The 22,699-nt window shown below is 22.1% G+C and overlaps 4 protein-coding genes across 11 annotated transcripts in view; 2 read left to right on the top strand and 2 right to left on the bottom strand.

The window, feature by feature from the left end:
- The first annotated feature begins 1,534 nt into the window (after positions 1–1,534).
- Positions 1,535–7,911, top strand: LOC411939 (guanine nucleotide exchange factor subunit Rich). Of its 2 annotated transcripts, none has more exons than XM_026443774.1 (16): positions 1,535–1,940; positions 2,254–2,361; positions 2,434–2,589; positions 2,668–2,982; positions 3,046–3,137; positions 3,214–3,487; positions 3,554–3,706; positions 3,844–4,044; positions 4,153–4,516; positions 4,591–4,796; positions 4,877–5,218; positions 5,285–5,774; positions 5,858–6,152; positions 6,255–6,727; positions 6,812–7,172; positions 7,300–7,416. In XM_026443774.1, coding segments are annotated over exons 1-16 (3,966 nt in total). In that variant the 5' UTR covers positions 1,535–1,805; the 3' UTR covers positions 7,301–7,416. The 2 variants fall into 2 exon arrangements, with proteins under 2 accessions (XP_026299559.1, XP_026299558.1); XM_026443773.1 differs by having other exon boundaries at positions 1,536–1,940; positions 7,243–7,911.
- A 2,939-nt stretch (positions 7,912–10,850) lies between these two features.
- On the bottom strand, positions 10,851–16,886 carry LOC102654282. Its single transcript, XM_006557448.3, has 5 exons — positions 16,574–16,886; positions 15,105–15,264; positions 13,523–13,647; positions 11,236–11,343; positions 10,851–10,994 (listed from the first exon to the last, which is right to left on the bottom strand). Exons 1-5 carry the CDS (start codon positions 16,629–16,631, stop codon positions 10,906–10,908), a joined length of 540 nt encoding a protein of 179 aa, XP_006557511.1. The 5' UTR covers positions 16,632–16,886; the 3' UTR covers positions 10,851–10,905.
- A 259-nt stretch (positions 16,887–17,145) lies between these two features.
- LOC413311 (lipid droplet-associated hydrolase) lies at positions 17,146–18,552 on the bottom strand. The gene is made up of 3 exons (XM_006557447.3): positions 17,982–18,552; positions 17,720–17,911; positions 17,146–17,647 (listed from the first exon to the last, which is right to left on the bottom strand). The coding sequence occupies exons 1-3, from the start codon at positions 18,288–18,290 to the stop codon at positions 17,219–17,221; spliced, it is 930 nt and encodes a 309-aa protein (XP_006557510.1). The 5' UTR covers positions 18,291–18,552; the 3' UTR covers positions 17,146–17,218.
- Positions 18,553–19,670: 1,118 nt separating this feature from the next.
- LOC413310 (F-actin-monooxygenase Mical) overlaps positions 19,671–22,699 on the top strand; it is a 48,982-nt gene continuing 45,953 nt past the window's right edge. For 5 of the 7 annotated variants that reach the window (XM_026443952.1, XM_026443951.1, XM_026443949.1 and 2 more), the window contains exons 1-3: positions 19,672–19,822; positions 20,175–20,292; positions 20,471–20,533. The gene's annotated coding sequence lies outside the window, so the exon portion shown is untranslated. Of the gene's footprint in view, positions 19,823–20,174; positions 20,293–20,470; positions 20,534–22,699 lie in introns of all 7 variants that reach the window. The other 2 variants (XR_003305761.1, XR_003305762.1) reach the window with 1 other exon arrangement.

Here is a 22,699-nt window from a genome sequence, read left to right as displayed (position 1 = left end):
ATAATAGTAAGCGTCGAATTTATCCTAAATATGTAAACAGTGGTTTATAAAAAAGTTCGATGATGAGGTTCTGTGATATTATGAATAATGTACAGACTTCGAAGTCGTGAATAAGTAGAACATATCTATGTTAAACGGATATATATTCGTGATACTCGATCAGCAATACATTTGAATATTTTAAGATAATATAAAAATATTCATTATAAATAATAATAATCAATGGATAAATATTTCCAAAAGATATATTGATACAATAATTTTCCAAATCTATCAATATTATATTACATTTTGAATAATTCTATTAAATGTTATTTAAATTACATCTGTATAAATGAATTGATGATTATTTTACGTGTTTTTATTTTATATTTTTAAAAAATATTGATTATAAATATATTAAATACATGTTTTTATAATCTACATCTATATCTAAGATACAATGTAATTTTAAAAGAGAAATGATAAAAGTACATTTAATTCATATCATCCCCCTCGCCCATTTCATTTATGATCACGTGCAAGGAAAGTAGATAATGGGAGAAGGATAGAAATAAGATAAGAATTGACTATTAATGCCATCTTTCGAATGTTAAACACATTTTTTGAATAAGATAAAGTGAGAATTGAGAATTAACGCCATCTCGCGTTTGGATCACTGAAGTTCCGATTTATTATTAGCATAGCAGAATAGACAAGGAAGTTTTCGGACTGCGTGACGTCACAGACAAGGAAAACATCATTGTATAAGAGAGACAAAAAATATTTCCCGCTACTTTGATTCCATATGAAAAATTTATTAATTATACGTTTTCTATTCAAAATTTCTATACTTTTAAGCTTTCATCTTAAAATTAGAACTTCAAGTAAATTTCTTATATCACTTTTAATATGAAATTTTCTTTAATTAATTATTTATTAATGTTATATCAAAATGGAGGATTGAAAGATTTTTCATAAATATCATTATAATATAATCGTTAATAAATAATTAATTAAAGAAAATTTCATATTAAAATGATACGAGATTAATTGATACGAGAAACTTGCCTAAATTTTTAACTTTAAAATAGAAGCTTAAAAATACAAAAATTTTATATATAGAAAACTATAAATTAATTATAAAATGATTAATTAATTTTCTATGTACCGTTTTCAAAATGGCGAAAAATATTTTTTATCCTTCTCGCACAATATCGCTTTTCTTGTCTATGACGTCAGGCAAATTTGTATACCTCTTCATCTATTATACTATATTAGTAACAAATCGAAACTTCGTTGATCCAAACACGAGATGGTGCTGATTGAAAATCAATCTCTCGATTGAAAAATTTTCAATTTACTTTTTTTATTTAATTTTTAGATAAAATGTAGTAAAATCATCATTTTAATTTAACATGGAATAATATCAATTATTTTAAAATGTATTCTTTTAATGTAAAATAACAAAATTTGAATAAAAATTTGTGATTTTATATATAGTGCCACTTTTTTACATATTACATTCTCCTAATTGCTTTCGTGTTTTTATTCCAATGGCGCTGTTATTTCATTCTATTCTAAATCGATATTGTCGCATGTGACACAAGAATGGTAATGGATGCTACGTAACTACTGGGCTATATTAGATGATAGGACTCTATTTAATCCTTAGTCTGTGGTGTTAATATTTATGCTTTGCGTAAGATGATGAGGTTAGGATATGTTTACTTGTCAGATTCTTTGAGACAATATATGAAATCCAAGGATAACTTAAATATAACAGGAATGTGAACGTAAAAAACAAATAATCTTAAGGCGAAATCATGTTTTTTCCTATTGGATGGCCGCGAGTTCTAAATACAATAGATCCAGAAAAAATAACTGCGGTTGTTTGCAACAGGGATAAAATACTTTTTGCAGTTCTAACAACAGATACTCTTACCATCTGGTATTGTAAGGTATTATAAATTCAATCGTAATAATCTTATTATGCGTATTGTAATTTTCCTATGTGTTTCGAATAATTATTTTCTATGATTAATACTAAATATTAAATGCATATTTTCTTATCATTAAAAATTATATTTAATAAATATTTATTTATAACTTTATTTTTTTTATATTATATTATAATTGTTATATATATATATTATAAAAGTCTTTATTTATTGTATAAATTGATTTTCTTATTAAATTTTTATAAATATAAAAGAGCAAGAACATTTTTTAATGTACATAAATAACAGACATAGATTGTCATTTTTTTTTTAGCCTTGTGTACCTATTGTATTTATTAGACGAACTACAGATTCTTTAAAGAAACATGGTGACAATATTTTAGTACAATGGAGGCCAGATTCCAGTATGATTGTCATTGCGGTATGAAAAATGATAATCAATTAATCAATTTTTGATACAAAAAGAAATTTTATATTATTAATTTATTTCCAGACAACAGATAGTTACCTGTTATTTTATCGATTGCAAGACACCAGCCCAGAAGGAAGAGGTCTCTATGAACAGAGAGATTCTCCAGTTACCAGTTTAAAAAGAGATAGTGCTGAACTTTTTATCAAAGAAATTATCCCTTCTTTAGTTTTAACATTTGTAAGTAAATGTATAATATAAATATATTTTTTATTATATGGATTATATAATTTATTAAACAAATTATTCTTTTATTAGGAAAAGTCAGCTTGGATAGATGGTGGAATTAGTTCTTTAGTTTGTATACGTGATGAACTTATGGTAGCTACAAAAACCAGTCATGTAATACGTCATAAATGGGATGGTACAGTAAATAGAGATTATTCTCTTGATCTAAGGAGAATACCATTTAGTGTAGATCAACAAATATCTACTGTAGCTATACCACTTACTGAGAATAATGTGTATGTTACCGATATTGAATATTCTCCTTTAGTTGGTGGATTTGCAATTGTACTCAATACTGGCAAAGCAGCATTTCTCACAGCACAATCATTAAAATTTGATCCTAATGTATGTTAATTACTTTGTTCAAATTTATAAATAAATAATATTTACAATAATATTATTTTTTAGCAAGTACAAGGAATTTGGGCTAGAGATGTTGATGATGCTACTTGTGCAGCTGTAAATCATAAATATCGTCTTATTGCAATTGGAAGACAAAAGTAAAGACTTTTTTTAATAATTTTAATATATATTTAACGAAATTTATGACTTATTTAATGTATATTTTATTATTAGTTCTGAAGGTGTAGTGTACTATGTTGATGAAACAACTGGAAGTTTAGAAATGTCACATACATTAAGTTTATCTTCCAAAGATTATCCAGGAAGACCAGGTCGTGTAAGATGTTTGAGATGGACCCCTGATAGTTGTGCTATTGCATTAGCTTGGGAAGGTGGTGGCCTAGCAATATGGAGTACATTTGGTGCTCTTTTATTGTGTAGTTTAAAATGGGATTATGGTTTAAGAGTAGATTTGGCACATGATAATCCTTTGCATATTCATACAATGGTTAGTGAATTTATTTAATTTAGTTATTAATTTATCTCTTATAATTTTATCTCTTGTATATATTAGGAATGGTCTGCTGAAGGTTATCAGCTTTGGATGTTAAGAGAATCTCCAAGTCCTACTTTAATAGAAGAAAATGAAAATGAAGAAAATAATTTAAAGTGTTCTTTGATACAACTAGATTTTGTAAAAAGCCCTTTGACTGTTAATCCTTGTATGGTAAATATTCAAAATAAATATTTATATAATTTTTATATTTTATATTATAATATATATATATTTTATATATATTATATATATTTATATATATTTTATATAATAATATTTATCATTAATAACATTAAATTTTTATATAGGGTCATCATGGACATTTGTATTTACAAGGTGAAGATAGACTATATTTAAATCTAGGTGGGGGAGTTTCTACAAATACTTCAACTTTTCATATTGGTAATGAAATTCCTAATGATTCTATAACACAAATACTTGCTGGTTGTAAACAATGGCTAGTTGTTCCTATTCCAACTGCATATAGTGGTGCCAATTGGCCAATAAGAGTATGTAATTTCATATTATTTATATAAATTATAAATATTTTTAAACTATGATATTTTATATGTGAAATATATATATATTATTATAAACAAATTTACAATTTCTTTTAGTATACTGCTATTGATAATGAAGGTATGAGTATAGCTGTAGCAGGGCGTACAGGATTAGCTCATTATTCTTTACCTTCCCGTAAGTGGAAACTTTTTGGTAATGAAACTCAAGAACGAGATTTCATTGTAACTGGGGGATTATTATGGCATCGAGGTTTCTTGATAGCAAGTAGTTATTCAATATTAGATGATAAAGATGAAGTTAGAATATATCCACGTGATACACGTTTGGATAATAATTATGTTAGAACTGTTAGAATGACATCACAAGTATTACTGCTCAATACATTAAAAGACAGACTTTTAACATTTTGTGCTAATGCACAAATTAGCATTTATGATATGGTAATAGAAAGCAATAATGGTGAGTAAGAAGGGAAAAAAAATTTATGAATTATAAATTATAAAATTATATCTTAAAATTTTATTTGTTTTTAGATGCAGGAAGTATAGAATTAACAAGATTGCAAACTGTAGATATTAGTGGACTTTGTATTCATCCTGCTTGTGTTGTAAGTGCCACTTTAACCACTATACGTGCAGAAACAGCTGGAAGTCATCCACATCCTGAAAGTCTTCTGTTGAATGTATCTGGACGTTTGCTTATGGTTCAGCGAGAACATTGTACTGATAACCCAGAAGTTGTATGTGAATAATATTTTTAATAATAATATAATTCAAAAATAAAAATAAAATTTCTTTTCAATTTTGTTATTCTTTACAGCTGTTTACGTGTAGTGCTCCAACAGTATTAGCTTCTTATGTAGAGAATGTTTGGGTACCATGGAGATCAAGAAGAGATAAACCTCATTTAACAGAAGCTCTATGGTTATTTTGCGGTGCTCATGGCATGCGCGTTTGGCTTCCATTATTTCCAAGGAATCATCAAGAAAAAACGCATACCTTTATGAGCAAAAGAATTATGTTACCTTTTCATTTACGTATTTATCCTTTAGCTATATTATTTGAGGATGCTATTTTATTGGGGGCAGAAAATGATACAGTACTTTTTACTTCGGATACTAATTCCCTATTTTCGCTGCCATTTAGTTTATTAGAACTTACAGTAAGTGTAAACATCATAAAATATCTTTATTACGTGAAAATTTCTTACATATTATTTTAATTTTAGAGTCAAGTTTATCTTCATCAAATATTACGACAACTTATTCATCGCAATTTAGGATATCATGCTTGGGAAATTGCTCGTTCGTGTTCTGCACTGCCATACTTTCCACATTCATTAGAACTTTTACTTCATGAGGTACTAGAAGAAGAAGCAACTAGTAAAGAACCAATCCCAGATGCTCAGTTGCCTTCTGTGGTGGAATTCATCCGTGAATTTCCAGGAGTATGGGCTAGAGCAGTTGTTCAATGCGCTAGAAAGACTGAAATAGCACTATGGCCTTATTTATTCTCTGTTGCTGGGCCACCAAAAAAGTTGTTGCAAGATTGTTTGCAACGTCAACAACTTGATACTGCTGCTAGTTACTTAATAATTTTACAAAATCTAGAACCTTCAATCGTTAGTCGACAACATGCTACCTTGTTATTGGATGCTGCTTTAGAACAAGGAAGATGGGAACTTTCAAAAGATCTTGTTCGTTTTCTTAGAGCAATAGGTAGAACAATAAATATTTTGTAAAATTTTTATAAATATATATTATGATCTCTATATTTATATATCCTTTTTTTTTTTATTAAGATCCAAATGATGTGGAATCTCCAAGAACATCTTGGGGTGGAACATCAAAATTAGGCGGACCTCCTCAAACTCCACCACTCTCACCTCATGAAGATGATTTATCTTTAGTATTAGGAACCATGCAAGTTTCAAGAAGTCGAAGTTATAGCACTACAGTGACACCTAAAGTACAATCTGATTCAATAACTAAAGATATAGCTCCTTCTTCAATGTTAGAAAAAACTAGAAATGTTGTTATGAGGCGAAAAAAGTCTGTACCTACCAATACTTCTAAAACTGAGAAGGTTGATAACAAGTATGTTTTGATAGGTTTTGTATTAAATTCTAGAATAAATATTGATTAAAGCTATTAAAAATACACTATCAATACTAAAATAAAGTGTTTATTATTTTTTAGAGAAGGTTCAGCCGAGGAATTTTTTATTGATGTAATACTACAACGTCATGCCCGTCGATTACTTTCAGCAAAACGACTCGCAGATTTAGGCAGATTTTCTGCACGCTTAGATTTTCATTTAGTTACATGGTTTGCCAGAGAACGTGATAGAGCAGCAAAAATAGACGATTATATTGCGGCATTGAAAGCAGTGCATGAAGATTTTTCATTTGCTTATCCTGTATTATCCCTTCCAACTTTACAAAAATTTCGAAGATCTAGCCTTACTTCTTTACGTTCTATAAGATCTGTGAATTTAGAAAGTCCAGAAGATGAACCATTAAACTCCAGTTTTGTTGTTGATTTACCTGATAGTGGTTATACTAGTTTACCAAGTGGAAGACCACCTTATACGACATTAGTGTCTCCTGTTGCCAGTTTAGAAACTCAATTTCCTGCTACTGAAACTAAATTAACAGCAAATATGTTACATGGTATTTGCACCATCTTATAATAACATAAATTTAATCATGTTATTTTAGATTACAAAAATATAAATTTTATTTCTGTATTTTTAGATGCTAACAGCGTCCTTAGTGATAGTAGTACTATTTGGAGAGATGATACTGAATCAATCGTTGGAACTGGAGTCGGAACAGTGTGTTGGGTTTCACCAGATCCTGTTGAACAAACAGAAGTTCATAATGCTTCACTCTGTGCACCGATAAGTCGTGCGGAAGTACAGCTTAGATATCTTTTACAATTATTTTTGGAAGGTAGTTGTTTAGGATGGGCTGCAGTATTGGCAACTGTTTTAAGAGATGCACCTGCTATGGCTAGAACTATCAGAGCAGCACATGCACCTATGCAATCATTTGATTCTGTAATTAATTTAAGAGATGGTCTTCTTACATTAACTAAATGGTCTCATTCTGAATGGTATGTATCACATAATATATGTTTAAAATAAAATTTAAAAATAAAATGAAAAATTAAATTTATATTTTAGTTTGGGATATAGACCTTTTATGTCAAGTATTCAAGGTCAAATTTCTTTGCTAAATAGATTAATTATAACAAAACAACAACAAGAACAGGAACAAATACCAGAGAGTCCTTCTCCTAGTCCAGCTCCATCTGCAGGTAGTAATCAACGAGGAACTTTATCACGATCTCGGCATTCGTCTATCAGTCATACTTCAACAACTGCTCCGTTAGATGAAGAACGATCACATGAATTATCTTTAAAAGTGGAAGATATAAATTTCCGAGGTAGTTATAGTAATCTCAATAATATGGAAAATGCTACTTCGCAATCTACATGTGTAATCTCTTAAAGCAATGATGTCTTTTCAAGACTCAAATGTACTATGTTTATATATTAGGTAAGTAGAGACAAAGTTTTTCTAATATTTTTCAGCTTTCTATGGAATGTGATTAAACATAATAATCTAAAAAAAAATTTATCAAATCATTTTTGGTACTAAAATTTTTCCTAAAATAATTAAGATAAATAATACGAGCATTAAACCCCAAAATTTAAGAAGTAAAAAAGTTATATGTTCACTATATATACATACAAAAAAAACTTTAATAATTTTTGTTATGATTGATTGACTGTATGATAATTATGTATACAATATCTTTGAAAATTTTATTAATATTTAAAAAAAAATATTACACAGAATTAATATTTCTCATTTTGTAAGCATTTCTATATCTGTAAATATGTTATTAATATCATAGAAAAAAAGTACTGTTGAAATATTTTTAGGACTTATATTTTCTAGTAATGTTCAATGAAAAACAATAGAGATTGAAAATAATACAGAATATATGACTGATACTATTTCTTCCTTTCTTTGTAGACAATATACAAAAATAATGAATATTTATATGAGTACAATTGATATTAGTAAATTTGTAGATTTAAACATAACAGAAATGAAAACAGTGAATTCTAATATTTTATATATTGGAATATTATTGGAATTCATACTGACTGAATTGTGACTATATTATGAGGAAATAATTTGCATTGTCTCAATATAAGTTATATATTTTAGAAAAGTTATGAAATCTTATACTGATAAAATATTATTCTATTTTATTAAGTATTAAAAAATAGTTGATGAAATAATAACCGTCCTGTAATCTAAATTTTTTTTTATATTTATATAAAAATTGATTTTTCAAATTAATACCAAAAGAAGCTATGAAAATCTAATATCAATAACTGTATGATTGATATTATAGATATTTGTTTTTTATTAAATTAATATATTAAATGAAAAAATTATGCTAAATAGAAAATAGAATTATTGTTATTTGAAGAATTGCAATCATATATAGAATATAAATTTTAATTCATAATATAGTTAACAATAGATATTTTTATTTAAAGAAAATTATGTTATATAATTTTGTTAAATGCTGCTAATAAATAAAAGTTATTGTGTGCTTAAAGGGAACATAAATACTCAAAATAAATTTTGAAAAAAAAAAAGATATAATTTATGTTGTATAAAAAGTTTTTTAAAATATATTTTTTTAATATCTAATTTGAAAGCTAAAGTTCATTGAATTAATTTATAACAGATTATTTATCAGTACATTATCACATTTTGAAAAATGGAAGTAAATTAATATATAGAAATTTTACTCAATATTTTATTTAAGAAAAATAATATTTATGGTACATATAAATAGTATTCATTAAATTTATTAATTTTTTAATTATAATTATATTAGTTAAATTTTATTTTTATGTTTTTGAAAAATATTGACTTTATGTATTACATTGTATATCAATATTGAAGAAATAGCTTATTATAAATAGTCAAAAATAATAATCAAAATTATTTATAAGTATTTATAACAGAATATATAAGTTTAATATAAAGAACTGGTCAACTGATAAAAATACTTACATTTAAAGATAGATTCATTGTTTCACAGTTTTTACTCATAGAAAGAAGTTTAATATTGTTCTTTTTATATTTAAATCCAAATTCAGATAATTAAATTATATATTTCTTTTTGAATTACATACTATTTCAGTGGAATATAATTTTTATAAATATAACAATTAACTTTTCTTATCCTTTACTATAATTATTTAAATATAAATAAATTAGCTAAATAATTTATGGAAAAAACTGTGAAACATTAATAGTAAATTGTTTATATATATACATATTGTAATATAGATATTCAGAAATATATATTTTCCCATAAGTCATGTAGTTCTTTTTTAATTTTCCACTATATATAATAAATTCTTGTTTATTTAAAAATTGTAAATAGTTTATGTAAAAATATAAATAATATATATATATATATATATATATATATATATATATTGTTGTTCTCTCAAGCATGATTGATAAAGAAGAATGATTGAAGAAACTGAATTCAGAAACATTATTAAAAAATTAATAATTAATCAAGTAATATCATAATGAAATAAGTTCTACGAGAAATTTTATTTTATTTAATACTTTTTTTTTACAAAGTGTCATCAATTATAAATATAATATAAATGCAAAAAGTTCTTTTTGTTTATTATTTAGTAATAAAATGGAATTTCACGAAAAGAATATTGATACCGTCTTTGCGATTTTATTGTTTTACTCAGAATTTTGTTATCTCTCTCATAACTTTGTTTCATATCATATCATGCGATTAGTATTTGTCTTTCATAAGACAACGTTTAATATATTGATTTCAAAATATCTTATTACATCGATCTCGGGGCACAATAATATAAATTTATCATAATTATGTAATTTTTAAAAATATATAAATAAAATATAATATTATATAAAAATATTTAAAATTATAATACATTATTAAAAATTATTTTACAAATAAAAAAGTAATTTCAAACATGAAATAAGTAATTGAATTTTTTATTTTATTAAACGTGTATATTATATCAGTTCTATTTATAATTTAGCATATATATATATATAATTATTATAATATATTATATCAATACTATTTATCATTTAATTGGACATAATATATTTTAACATGTATCTAATTTAATACTTATTATTATTATTAGGTATTAATAATGGCAAGTAATATAATAAAAAAAATTTGTTATCTAGATAAACAATAATATATATTTATAAATGTAAAATATAACACGTAAAAAAATACCAGGAAGTTTCATAAAAATATAAGTCCAAATACAGTAATATAATGTTTTGTAGTTAGTAAAGAGAATTATATTTTTTAAATTCATTTGAGCTTTAATAATACTTTGTTCATATTCAATATTAATTTCTTAATTTATAATACTTGATCTTAAATATATTTATTTTCAAATATAAAAAAAATTTTTACATAGAATTGATATGGCAATTTCATTTTAATAATAAACGTACGAATAAGAATATTTATAATTTAAAAAGTTTTGTATTTGAACACATCTTGTAAAATCGTCCAAGAGAATTTATATATTAGAAATTTATGTTAAATTTTTTATTATTTTAGATATTTTACTAATTTAAATATAATAATTATCTGAGCATTATTTCCATTATTAAAAAAAATATCCGTCATTTATGATTTATCTCATAAATGAAAAAGTAGATTACAGGCACCATCTTAAAAAAATGTACGTTTCTTTATAGATTTTTTTTAAATACTGATTATTCGATTATTATTGTTGAATCGAAGAAACGTAATTTGGATTATAAGGTGCTTGCTTTTCATAAATATTTCCTGAATATGTTGATGCTTGTTGTATTCCTGAAAGAAGTTATATAAATTTATATGAATTTGATTACTTGATGATATTAAAAATAAATAAAGAAATATTTTAAATATATAAATTATATATCTTTAATATATATATCAAAAAATTAAATTAATTTAAATTAAATTTTGAATAAAATAATAAAATTATTCGCTTTAATATATTTAATAATAATTGTCAATCATTATTAAAATTAATTAGAATTTTATTAAACATACATAAAATGATAATCACCTGCTGAATTTGTAGGATATGGAAGATTTGCATATGGAGTCAATACTGACACATTTGCAGGTGTTTGAACTACATGCATCATACTAGGTATTTGTACTTCTGATATTGCTATAAAACAAATATTGCTATAAGATGAGTTTAACTTAAAAGTATATTTTATTTATAGAGACAGTAGACGAATATTTGAATATACATGTATATTATTTTCAAAAGACTCGTATTTAAATATAACAATATGCATACATTTGTTTTTTTCATTATATTTTCAGTTTATTGTTTATAGATTCATTTATCTATTATATATTGATAAAATTTTTAATATATTATTGGAATAGAATCTTTTGAAATTGAAAGGATAATGATAATGTAATTTTTAAAAACTATTGAAAAAAAAATTCTACATAATTTAAATACTATAATAATTACCATAAAAATTATTTTATTAATTTCTTCGAAATTTGTACTCGTTCAAAACATTTCATAAAAATAATTGAAAAAGAAATTATAATATTTCTTTTTATTTTTATATTAATGATAGATAAATTATGAAACCGATATATAATACATACCTTATATATAATACATAACATGTAGATTAGAAATATATTTTATTATTTAACGTGATAGTGGGAAGAAAATATTCGTTTGAAAGATTACAAAGTATTTATTATATAATATTACAATAAAAAGCATTTATTAGTAGCATTGTTAGTTAACATATTTTTTAAGTTTACATTTTTTATAATTTCAATAATTTTTTGTATTATAGTAATCGTTGTTGAATTATAATAAAAATTGTAAATAAAAACAATAAATCACAAGTATTATTACAATATTTTTTTATTGCGCGTTTTAATATAAAAATATATATAAAAATATATACATACATGCTAAGAATGGAAGTTAAAAATTCTATTTCACTGTATAACTTGATAAAAATAGAATCTTATAATTTGTAAATATATGGATAAACTTTATACTGACATAATAGTTTTAATATGCAATATATTTCAGTGCATATATATATATATATATAATATGTATATATATATACATATAAGATTTTAGATTTTTCAAAAATGCATATATTATATTAAACATTTTATGATTTATATTGATTAAATAAACATAATTCGCAAATTTATTTCATTTTTATAAACGCTTTAAATTAATATTTTTCTCACATGATATTTGAAAAAAAAAAAAATATATATATCACATTTTTCGTATAAAAAAAGATAGTCATGGAATGTTGATTATTCTTTGCCTTCTTAGAAGATTTTTTTGAAATACAAAAGGTTCAAGGCAAATACGTAAAAGTCATAGAAATATAATTGTTATTCATAAAATATAAATATAGCAGCTATACTTTGTTTTATTATAAAAAGTATATTATATTCTTAAAAATAATTAATTTAATAAAATTGCCTATAATAGTTTTTAATAGAATACTAATTTATCATTAAAATGTAAATTATATAAAACGATCTTCTAAAATTATTTCTTTAAAAAATTTTATCATATTGTAATTTTTGAACTCTTAGTTACAAATACAATTCACATTTTGTGTTTATATACGTTATTCGTAATTAAATCGTAAGCACAAAATTTTTGATGCGTTTAGAATATATAGGAAGCGAAGTAAAAAATATTTAAAAAAAATACATATACTTTGACAATTATAGGAAACATTATATACTCTGTCAGGAGATTGGAAGATGTGATGAAATGGATTCATATTATAGGTGGTCCTAAAAATAATTACAGGACGAAATTAGCTATTCACACAAAACTTATTACATAAATAATAAATTAAATTTATGTTGAATTAATTTTTTTTGTAAAAATAATTTCTGTGACTTATAATAAATTGACATTAAAGACGTCTTATATTTATTTAAAAATAATTCAAATGATTCGTTTTGACTGCCTCTACAAATAAATATTTAATACAAATTTAAAAATTATGTAATATATAAAAATGTTAAAAAAGCATATTAATAAAATAAAATAGAAATAAATTAATATTTTTATGAAATGTAAAATTTATTTAATGAAATTAAATAATTAATGATATAAAAAGTAGTCTATAGTAATATTGATAATATTCATGAATTATATATCAATTTGCAAAAGCACATAGACTAATTTTTAAATCAACGAAAAAAAAAAGAAAAAAAGAAGAAAAAAGAAAAGTAAAATTAAATTGATGAATGTTAAATAAATTTTTTTTCAATGATTTGAAATAATATTTTATGATGGTTATTATATAAAAAAGGATTCTTACTTCCATAGACCGTTCCTTGATGACGTCTGCGATACCATGGACAACAACTGCAGCACAAACACGATATGCAAAATATTATCACAGAAAACACGACTGCAACCGCACAAATCACTGTGAGAAGAATCCTGCGAAAAAAATAAATATCTCAAATATAAAATATCTCTAATTTAATTCTTACAACAGTTTCCATCTTTTAAAATTAAATACCTATAAAAATTATTATCCAAAGGCACTAGAATATAAAATAAAATAAAAATTTTTTTAAATTGTTTAATAATAAAAATAAAAAAGAATTTTATAGAATGAAATTATGAGTTAAAAAAACATTTCAATTTATATTTATATAGATAAAATATTATTTATAGATAAAAAAAAAAAAGAAATAAATAAGGAAAAATTGAAAAAATAAATTTATAGTAAAAGTTATTTTTATAAATTCAAAACTGTTTTTACGGAACAAACATTCGTCTTTACTGACAAATTTCACTTAACTATGAATCATCAAACATCTTAGCTGACGCGATATTTCAGTTAGCTATGATACATAAAAAAATAATATTATTGTATTTATTTTGTTATATTTTTTATGGGATTACTTTAATCAAATTTTTTCTATTCAATGAAAATGATACAAATTAACAAACATTTAAATTATTTTTTATATTTCAATCAAATATAATCTGAAATGTTATATCAATTTATTTTGATAACAAATAGTTAAACTGAATATGTATTTGTTATACATATCAAGATTATATATATATCTATATTAAAATTATGTAATTATGTAATAAATAATTCAAAGCATACTTGTTAAACATAAACATTATCAAACTTCATTGTTCACGTAAATGTATATATACTTTTTAAATACTTAATTTAACAATATTATTTGTTAATTTTTATATATATAATAAGTAAAATTTTTCTTAATATTTTATTCTAAATACACATTTTAAGAATCTGATAATTTATCAAGATTACATGATATCAATATTAATTTATTCATAATATCGTATATATAATTATAGAAATAAAATACTTTTTAAATAAATATTACAAATTAATTAATGTAAAACATTAAAAAAGTTAATAAATATAAATAAAATATATAAAATAAATAATAAATAAAACATAAATTTAATATAATAATAAAATAAATATAAAATAAAACATAAATTTTTTCGGTTTTAAGAAATATTATAAAAACTAGATAGAAATAGATTAATATAAATCTTACGTCTAAATAAGTATTATTATCAAATTTATATTCAAATAAATATAAATAAAAAGATGTTACGATTCAAATATAATTGTTACATTTGATCTTATATTTTAAATTTTATAAACAAAAATACTTAAAAGTATTTAGAATTATATATTATATTTCTATATTATATTATAGAATTATCGATAGCTGAAGTGAGTTCTAAAATTATATTATGCACGTCTAAAAATAAAAAAAAATATAATATATATATATATATATATATTTCTATGTGTACGTGTAATGATTAATATACATATAAAATAAAATAAAACAAGTTATAGAAGAAAAAAATAATAATATTAATATTTTTACCATGATGATTTCGATGCAAATTCCACTGCATCACAACAATACATTTCATTCTTTTCAAAATCATAACAACAATAAGATTTATCGCTCGAATCTAATATTCCTGGACATGAATCGATCACTTTCGATATAATGTTCTTGTTTCCAAATGAACATTCCATTCCTAAAAATATAATTAATTTTTTTTTAAACTTTTAAATTCTTTTAACTAATGACTGTATAATTAAAATAATTAATGAAATATATAAAGTAAGTATATGTTTTTTCAAAATTATGATAATAAATATTTTAATTAAAAAATATTTATTAATTATAAATTATTATTAATTATTCTATTTGATAACTATAATTTATTAATTGCAAAGAATTATAAATAGGTAGATAAGTAATCGTAGATGATATACGTTTCCGCTTCTATATTTTAATAACGGTTATTCAGATTAGATATATAAAATTAAAAAAAAAAATTCATATTTTAATAATAATAAAAAATCAAATAATTTTAATGCAATCAAAAATTTTACATTGTGAAAATAATGTAAAAATAAAATATAAAAAATATATATATAAATATGTATGTTCTAATTAAAATAGAACATTAAAATAATTTTTTAATCTATAATTATAATCATATTATCATATTATCATATTTATTAACAAATATCTTTAAATAATGAATTCAATAAATTTTATAAAAATAAAAAAATGTTTAGACATAATAAATAAAAATCTTATTCATTTTTTTACGAGCATTCTAATTCTTAGTTCAAATAAGTTTCGTAAATTTTTATATCCTTAATATTTTTAAAGAGTTTTATATTTTTTTTTATCTCTGATATACTATTATTAAATAATAGAAAAATATAACGAAAGAAATTAATTCTGTAAAATATATTCATTATATATTAATTTTACTTTATAAAATTATATAAATATATTTATTTGAAAGAATAATAAATCGTAATTTTATTTTTTCGTTTTTTTATATTCTTATAATATTATTATATAATTTAAAAAATTTTAATATTTTTCAGAAAATACAAGGAAAAAAAAATTATTTTTTATTTAAATTAAAATAAAAAGCTAACATAAAATATTGTAATTTTATACGATATAATAACGTAAATGATGTTATGAAATTAATAATGGATTCTTTTCTGAAAAGGAATCAACTATAAATCAAACAATGAATCACAAAAATTTCTTGTCAATTATATTTATTGTATATATACATATACATAATGTAAAATCAAAAGATTTTTATATGTATATTTAGATTTAGATTAAATATTATCTGTAGATTTTATATTCATATATGATAAATTTAACTATAATACATTTTATTTTTAATTAATAATAATAATGAATTAATTATTGTTTCATGTTTCTTACCAAGTACATAATGGATTAATATCATTATTGTTATTATAACTATATTTTATATTTATTACATTGAAATCTTTTGTACTCACCATAAGATAATCCCACATTGAAATAAGCAAGTAATAATAAAATAGTTATACGCGACATTTTAACTAATATGAATTTCAAATCACAATATTATAATAAGATATAAAAAAATTGCGCTATATATATAATTATTCAACGTGTTTAAACACTTCTCACACACAATAAAATGGAACACTGCAACCTGCAATTTGCAGACTATTAAGTATAATATTAAACATTAATATGATTCAAAAGATGTCAGCACTATCGCTTGCGTCAGTCGATTATTGCCGAAAAGAACCGAATATTTAATCACAATTGAGCGATTAATTTTAATTTATTATTGTAATATGTTCTGATTTTATTATTTAAATGCATATTAAATTATATTTGAATTATATATTATATAAAGAAAATTTATATTTGTAATTTAATATTTACAACATATAATGACGTATTTCCGATTTTATATCTTTATTAATTTTTTTTACTTTACTAATTTTTATTAATCTTTTTTTTTATTAATCTTATTTATTTTATCAATTTCACGTATGTAATTTTAATATATAAATATAAAAATAAAAAATAAACCATATTACAATTTATTATTCTATACATATTTATTAAATGTATTTATTAATTAGTTATTTAAATATCCCATTTTAAACTTATGATATATTTTCACTAATTAAATTACCAACAATATTTCCAACTTCTTTATCATATTGTAAAACAAAACTATGATGATAACCATGTTTACAGAGTTCTGCATTGATATAAGGATGATTAGATTTCAAATTTTTATAATATTTAATTGGTACCCAACCATCACAATTGCCATAATAAAACCATAATTTATCTGCACACTTTGAAATTATATCATCATCTCGTTTTTTTACTTCTATCATTTCTTCTTTTGCCATTTTAATTATTCTTTCCAAAGAGTAAGGATTTAACATATTAAGTATTACATTATTATATTTGAATGGAATTCTATATAATATTCCAGCTATACTGATAATAAAAACTTGTAAATAATATGGAAGATTTGAAATAATCCAAGCACAAAAAAGTAAGAAAAATGCAACTCGTGATACCTGAAAAAAATATACATTATTTTTTATTCTATTCTATTTTTTAAAATAATATTTTAACATCGAAGAACTTACTACTTTAGTGAACCACCATCCATTATCGCTTATATCCATATTTTCTATGGTTGGAAATAATAGATAACATTTTGTAACTTGTTTAGCAATGAAGTTATCTTTTAACATGTTTAAAATAATCCAACATCCTATTGAATGTCCAATGAGATGTATTTTCACATCTTCTGGTACATATTTTTTTATGAAATCTATCTGTAATTAATTTATAATAATTTTTAAAAATTTTTTACAAAATAAAATATAATAAATAAAAAAAAAAAACCTTGTGTTGCACTTGTGTCATTAAACTATAATGTTCAGTCCAATTTGAATTACTTGGCATAGTAATTGCTAAATTGTTTGGTGGTTGTACATGACCTGCATGTGAAATTATCCATACAGGTACTTCAGTAGGAAGTTTTGATTTTACAGTTTTTATAAATCCTTTATAAAATTCTGCAAGACCAGGATTACCAGGAATAATAATCACTACTTCTCTTTTACCATAATTTGAAAAACCTTCTTCTACCCAACGACCTTCTGTAATCACTTGAGTAGGTACACCATTCCAATTTAACATAGCACATTGCATTTTGTGTTTTTACTGTGTTTTGTGTTAATAAGATTTTTAAAGATAAAATATAATTAAAATAAAGTATTTTTCCAATTATTATATAAGTTTAAATTTTATTAATAGTTAAACTTCGTTAAAAAAAAAGATATTTTATCCAATGACTTTTTCTAACATAACATGTTCTGAAGCAAATAGTTAGATATACTTTCAAGTGAACTTAAAAGTTGCATTTGACCTGAAAGTATACTTTTTTCTCGTATCAAATGCGACATTATCGATTCCAAATGGGAATAGAACAACAACGCCACTGGAACGAGAAAAATAGTAATTTAACGATAATTAATTGTTTTTAACATAAGAATAATTGCAAATGATTTATAGAGATTTAATATTATATTTAAAATTGTTAGATATATTATAATATATAATATATATATATATATATATATATATATAAATATGTATAAAATATATATAAAATATAATAAAATAAAATATATATAAAATGTATAAAAATAATTTTTATGATCAAAGTTTGAATTATATATTATAATAACATAAAAATTCTTTCTGTTTTTAAATATCTTTGATACTTTTACGTATCAAATGTAATGTATAATATTTTAACTACTTTGTGATTTATAAAGATTTAAAATTTAGAAATATGTTGTATAAGATTTCAATTTACGCGCGGATTTGAATAAATAAGAAACTGCCTTTTTTTAGCCAATTAGAAAACAATCTTTTACGATTGGTGACTAGATAAATTGGTGGTACCAGTTTGCTGTTGGAAATTGTGAGAAAAAGTTATGTTTCGTCTTCAAAAATACATAATTGTGTATAATTGTGTCAATTATTTTTATTAATATTTTATTTAATAAGATATTGTTTTATAATTTAAAGATTATTAATAGTTTTGTTTAATTAATATGCATTTGTTCATCATTATTATATTAAAATTAAATATTTTGAACTTTTTTCTTTTTTTAATATTGTTTATTTAATATTTAATTATTGCTAGTTTGTATAAGCTTTTAAGTCAGGATTTGATAACAAATATAATTTAATTGTAATTTTATTTACATTTGCTGATTTAAATTTTTATTTTTTACAAATCATTGAAGATATTGATAAATTTATAATTTATATAACGATTAACAAAACAATCCAAAGACTTTAGTGTAGTAAGATTTATTTTAAAAAAAATATGTAAATAGATGTTATTTACATAAAAATGAAAGTTATAGTATTATAATTTACTCTATTTCATATATATATGTATTTTAAATAAATATTCCATGTGTTTAATTCATGCGTTACATATTTGCTTTGATATTACGCTCAAAATTGAAAACATTTTGTATAATATTTCTTCAGAAATTGGCGATTTACATTCTTCGTGCCGTACATTTGTTCGACATGTTGCGACTTGTCGAACTCTCAAGCACTCTCTCTTCCCCCCTCCAAATTTGTAATTCGATACATCGAAATTATGACGCGGGATGTCACTGTGTTATTGAAAATCGTGATGTTTGGACGCTTCGCTTCAGGTGAGTGATTTATCTATTACGTAATATTTATTCGATAGTTATTCTTTCATTTCTTATACTATACATTATTTAATTTATACTTGTGTGTTCAATAATTTATTAAATATTATTACAATTGATAATTTTTTAAAGAATAATTTATTCTTTTTTTCTTTATTCTCTTTATTTATTTCATTATTATAACAATTACGATCATATTTTACACCAATTATTCTTCTAAGATGGAATTTGACTTTTATTTTAAATTTATTTCATTTTATCGCAATAGATTCTAATTTTCTATTTTATAAGTTATATAAGTATATATTTTATAAGTTTATTTTGAAGATTTGATTATTATCTTATCTATCAGATTAATAACTGACTGCTGAAATAACTTTCTTGGCGGGAAAAAGGGATTTCAATATGGATGCTGAAATGATCATTAACATAACAATCAATCTGTGTTTTTTCACGTGATGAAAAATGTGGTAATGTTTCTTTATATTTAATTATTCATTGGATAAAAAATATATATTTAAGTTAATTTATAATACATGCGTTAATTATTGACAATGCTAAATGAAAGTTAAAGAAATTTAACTAATTGCATTTTTATTTAGCAAATTTTGAATTTTAAATTATGTTATATTTTATATTTTGTTATAGGTTTTATCAAATGGCTTTTCTATGACTTCTTAAGGATTACACGGAGATTTTTCACATCGAATGGTGAGTTGCATGCATTTTGGTTCCTCTAGTCATTCAATTATAGGATAAAAGATCCGAATCGATGCGGATGACTAGTTTTACACATAGAATTTTGCATGAGCATTATTGATTACAGGTATTTACTATACTTATGGGTAGTAATATTTAACCACCCTATTGACGTAACTGTAATGGATTCGTCATCATTAGTATTGCATTTAATTATTCATGATTATTTAATTATATATTAGATATAAATTAGTAGTGTTGCATAAATAATAATTGCAATATGGTATGATGACTGGTATATTATATGCTTTCGGAAAACTTTATTTTTTTTATTAATAATTAAATTGAAAATAATAAAATAAAACATTTTTCGCGATTTCTTTGGAATATTTATTAAATTAGTGTTGCGAAAGAAAAAAAATTTACTCACGGTTTGTTCATCACATTGAGCGAATGATTTTAATGATTCTATTATTTCTTTTCTCTCTCTTAATATATTTCTTTAATAAAGTATTTGTTATTGAAAATATTGTTAAAAAATATATATTATTTGTTATTAATCATTCATTTATTATAAAATTATTAAAATTATTATTCGAATTTATGAAATTATTATAATAATTATAAATATGAAATCTTTTTAATTTTTAAAATTGTGAGAAATGAAAGATTGAATTATTTAAAAACATTTAATAATTGATTAAAAACTTGGATTTTATTTGATACAAATTAATTATCCTTTATTGAATTCTACTAATTATTTCATGTGTTTTTTCTTTTTGTTTCTTGAACTTTTCAATGAAATAGAGTGAAGAGAATATCTTTATTAGATCTAGATTTTTAGCCGGATTGCAATAGATAAATTTTATAATTTTTACATAGATTTAAAACAAATATTTGTAGTAGATAAGATTTCAAAGCAAGGATATTAAATATTATATTAATATTAAAGCTATATTTCCATAAATGTCATTTTATTCTTTGTATCTTTTGTCATCAATCCTCGCTTTCTCCATTTTGTTTGTTAGAGAGATTTTCCATTGTATCAGATTGTCATTTCAATTTTTTTCGATGCAATCTATGAAATTTTTCATCCGTAAATTATCAAATCCTCTTCACATTTATTTGTTATTTTCACATTTTTATTTGTTCTTATACTTTATATATTCCTTCCTGATATGTTTTACGAAAAACATTATTTTGTTAATAAGTATATTATTAAATTAGATTTTATAACTAGGAAGGATATTTTATAACTAGTTAGTATTAAGTTGATTTGATTAGATAGATTGCTTTTAATTAAAATAGCATGCATAAATAATAGATACTTAGCAGGAAATATTTATTAAATGAAATGTATTTATAATTAAGTATATAATCTGGTGCTAATTAAATAGATTAAATAATGTAACATAGACAATTAATGGTAATGCAATCCTTTGTGGAATACTTACTTCGCTTATTTTTTTTCTTCTTCATGTTACTTAATTATCAATTATTTTTCATGAGAATGATATTGATACGAAGTCATGCATGTTAATCTACATTTATTTTATTTTTAGATTCATTTAGTCTTCCGCGTTAATTTTTTTTACTACCTCTTTTGTTTTATACAACAATCAAAGATTTGAATGTTTTGCAAATGTAAATTAAAAGAACAATTTCTTTGAGAAAAAAGATTAAAGAGAAAATAACTTTTGCTTATTTTCTCCTTTCAAATAATTTTGTGATGATTTATATAATATTGCGTCTATTCTTTTTTTTTAAATTTTATAATATATTATAACAATAAAATTGATTCGTATCGACTTTGATTACAGTTATCAACCGAAATAAGATTACAGGTATTGATAATTTCTTATATTTATCGTTTCGAATCATAGAGGACTCTGACTTTCTTGTACAATTGATAATGTACAAGATAGAACATGAAATATCTTATTGAAATAGTAAATCTATTTTGTATTTTATCTATGCTTTATCTTATTTAATCCGCACTTTAATAGTTTTATATATTTCAATGGTAAATTTTTCAGAATTTTTCAACAATTCAATTCAATTAATGTATGAGAATCTAATTGTGAATAAATCAGTTGTTATAAATTAAGTTTACCTTATTTATATCTTAATCGTATTTTATATATATATTAGAAAACATTTCGATCATAGGAATTTTAT

The sequence above is a fragment of the Apis mellifera genome, linkage group LG11 (assembly GCF_003254395.2).
Source record: "Apis mellifera strain DH4 linkage group LG11, Amel_HAv3.1, whole genome shotgun sequence".
Classification (NCBI taxonomy): Eukaryota; Metazoa; Arthropoda; class Insecta; order Hymenoptera; family Apidae; genus Apis; species Apis mellifera.
The sequence above is the reverse complement of the archived record's forward strand: the minus strand, read 5'-3'. Positions and strand labels throughout refer to the sequence as shown.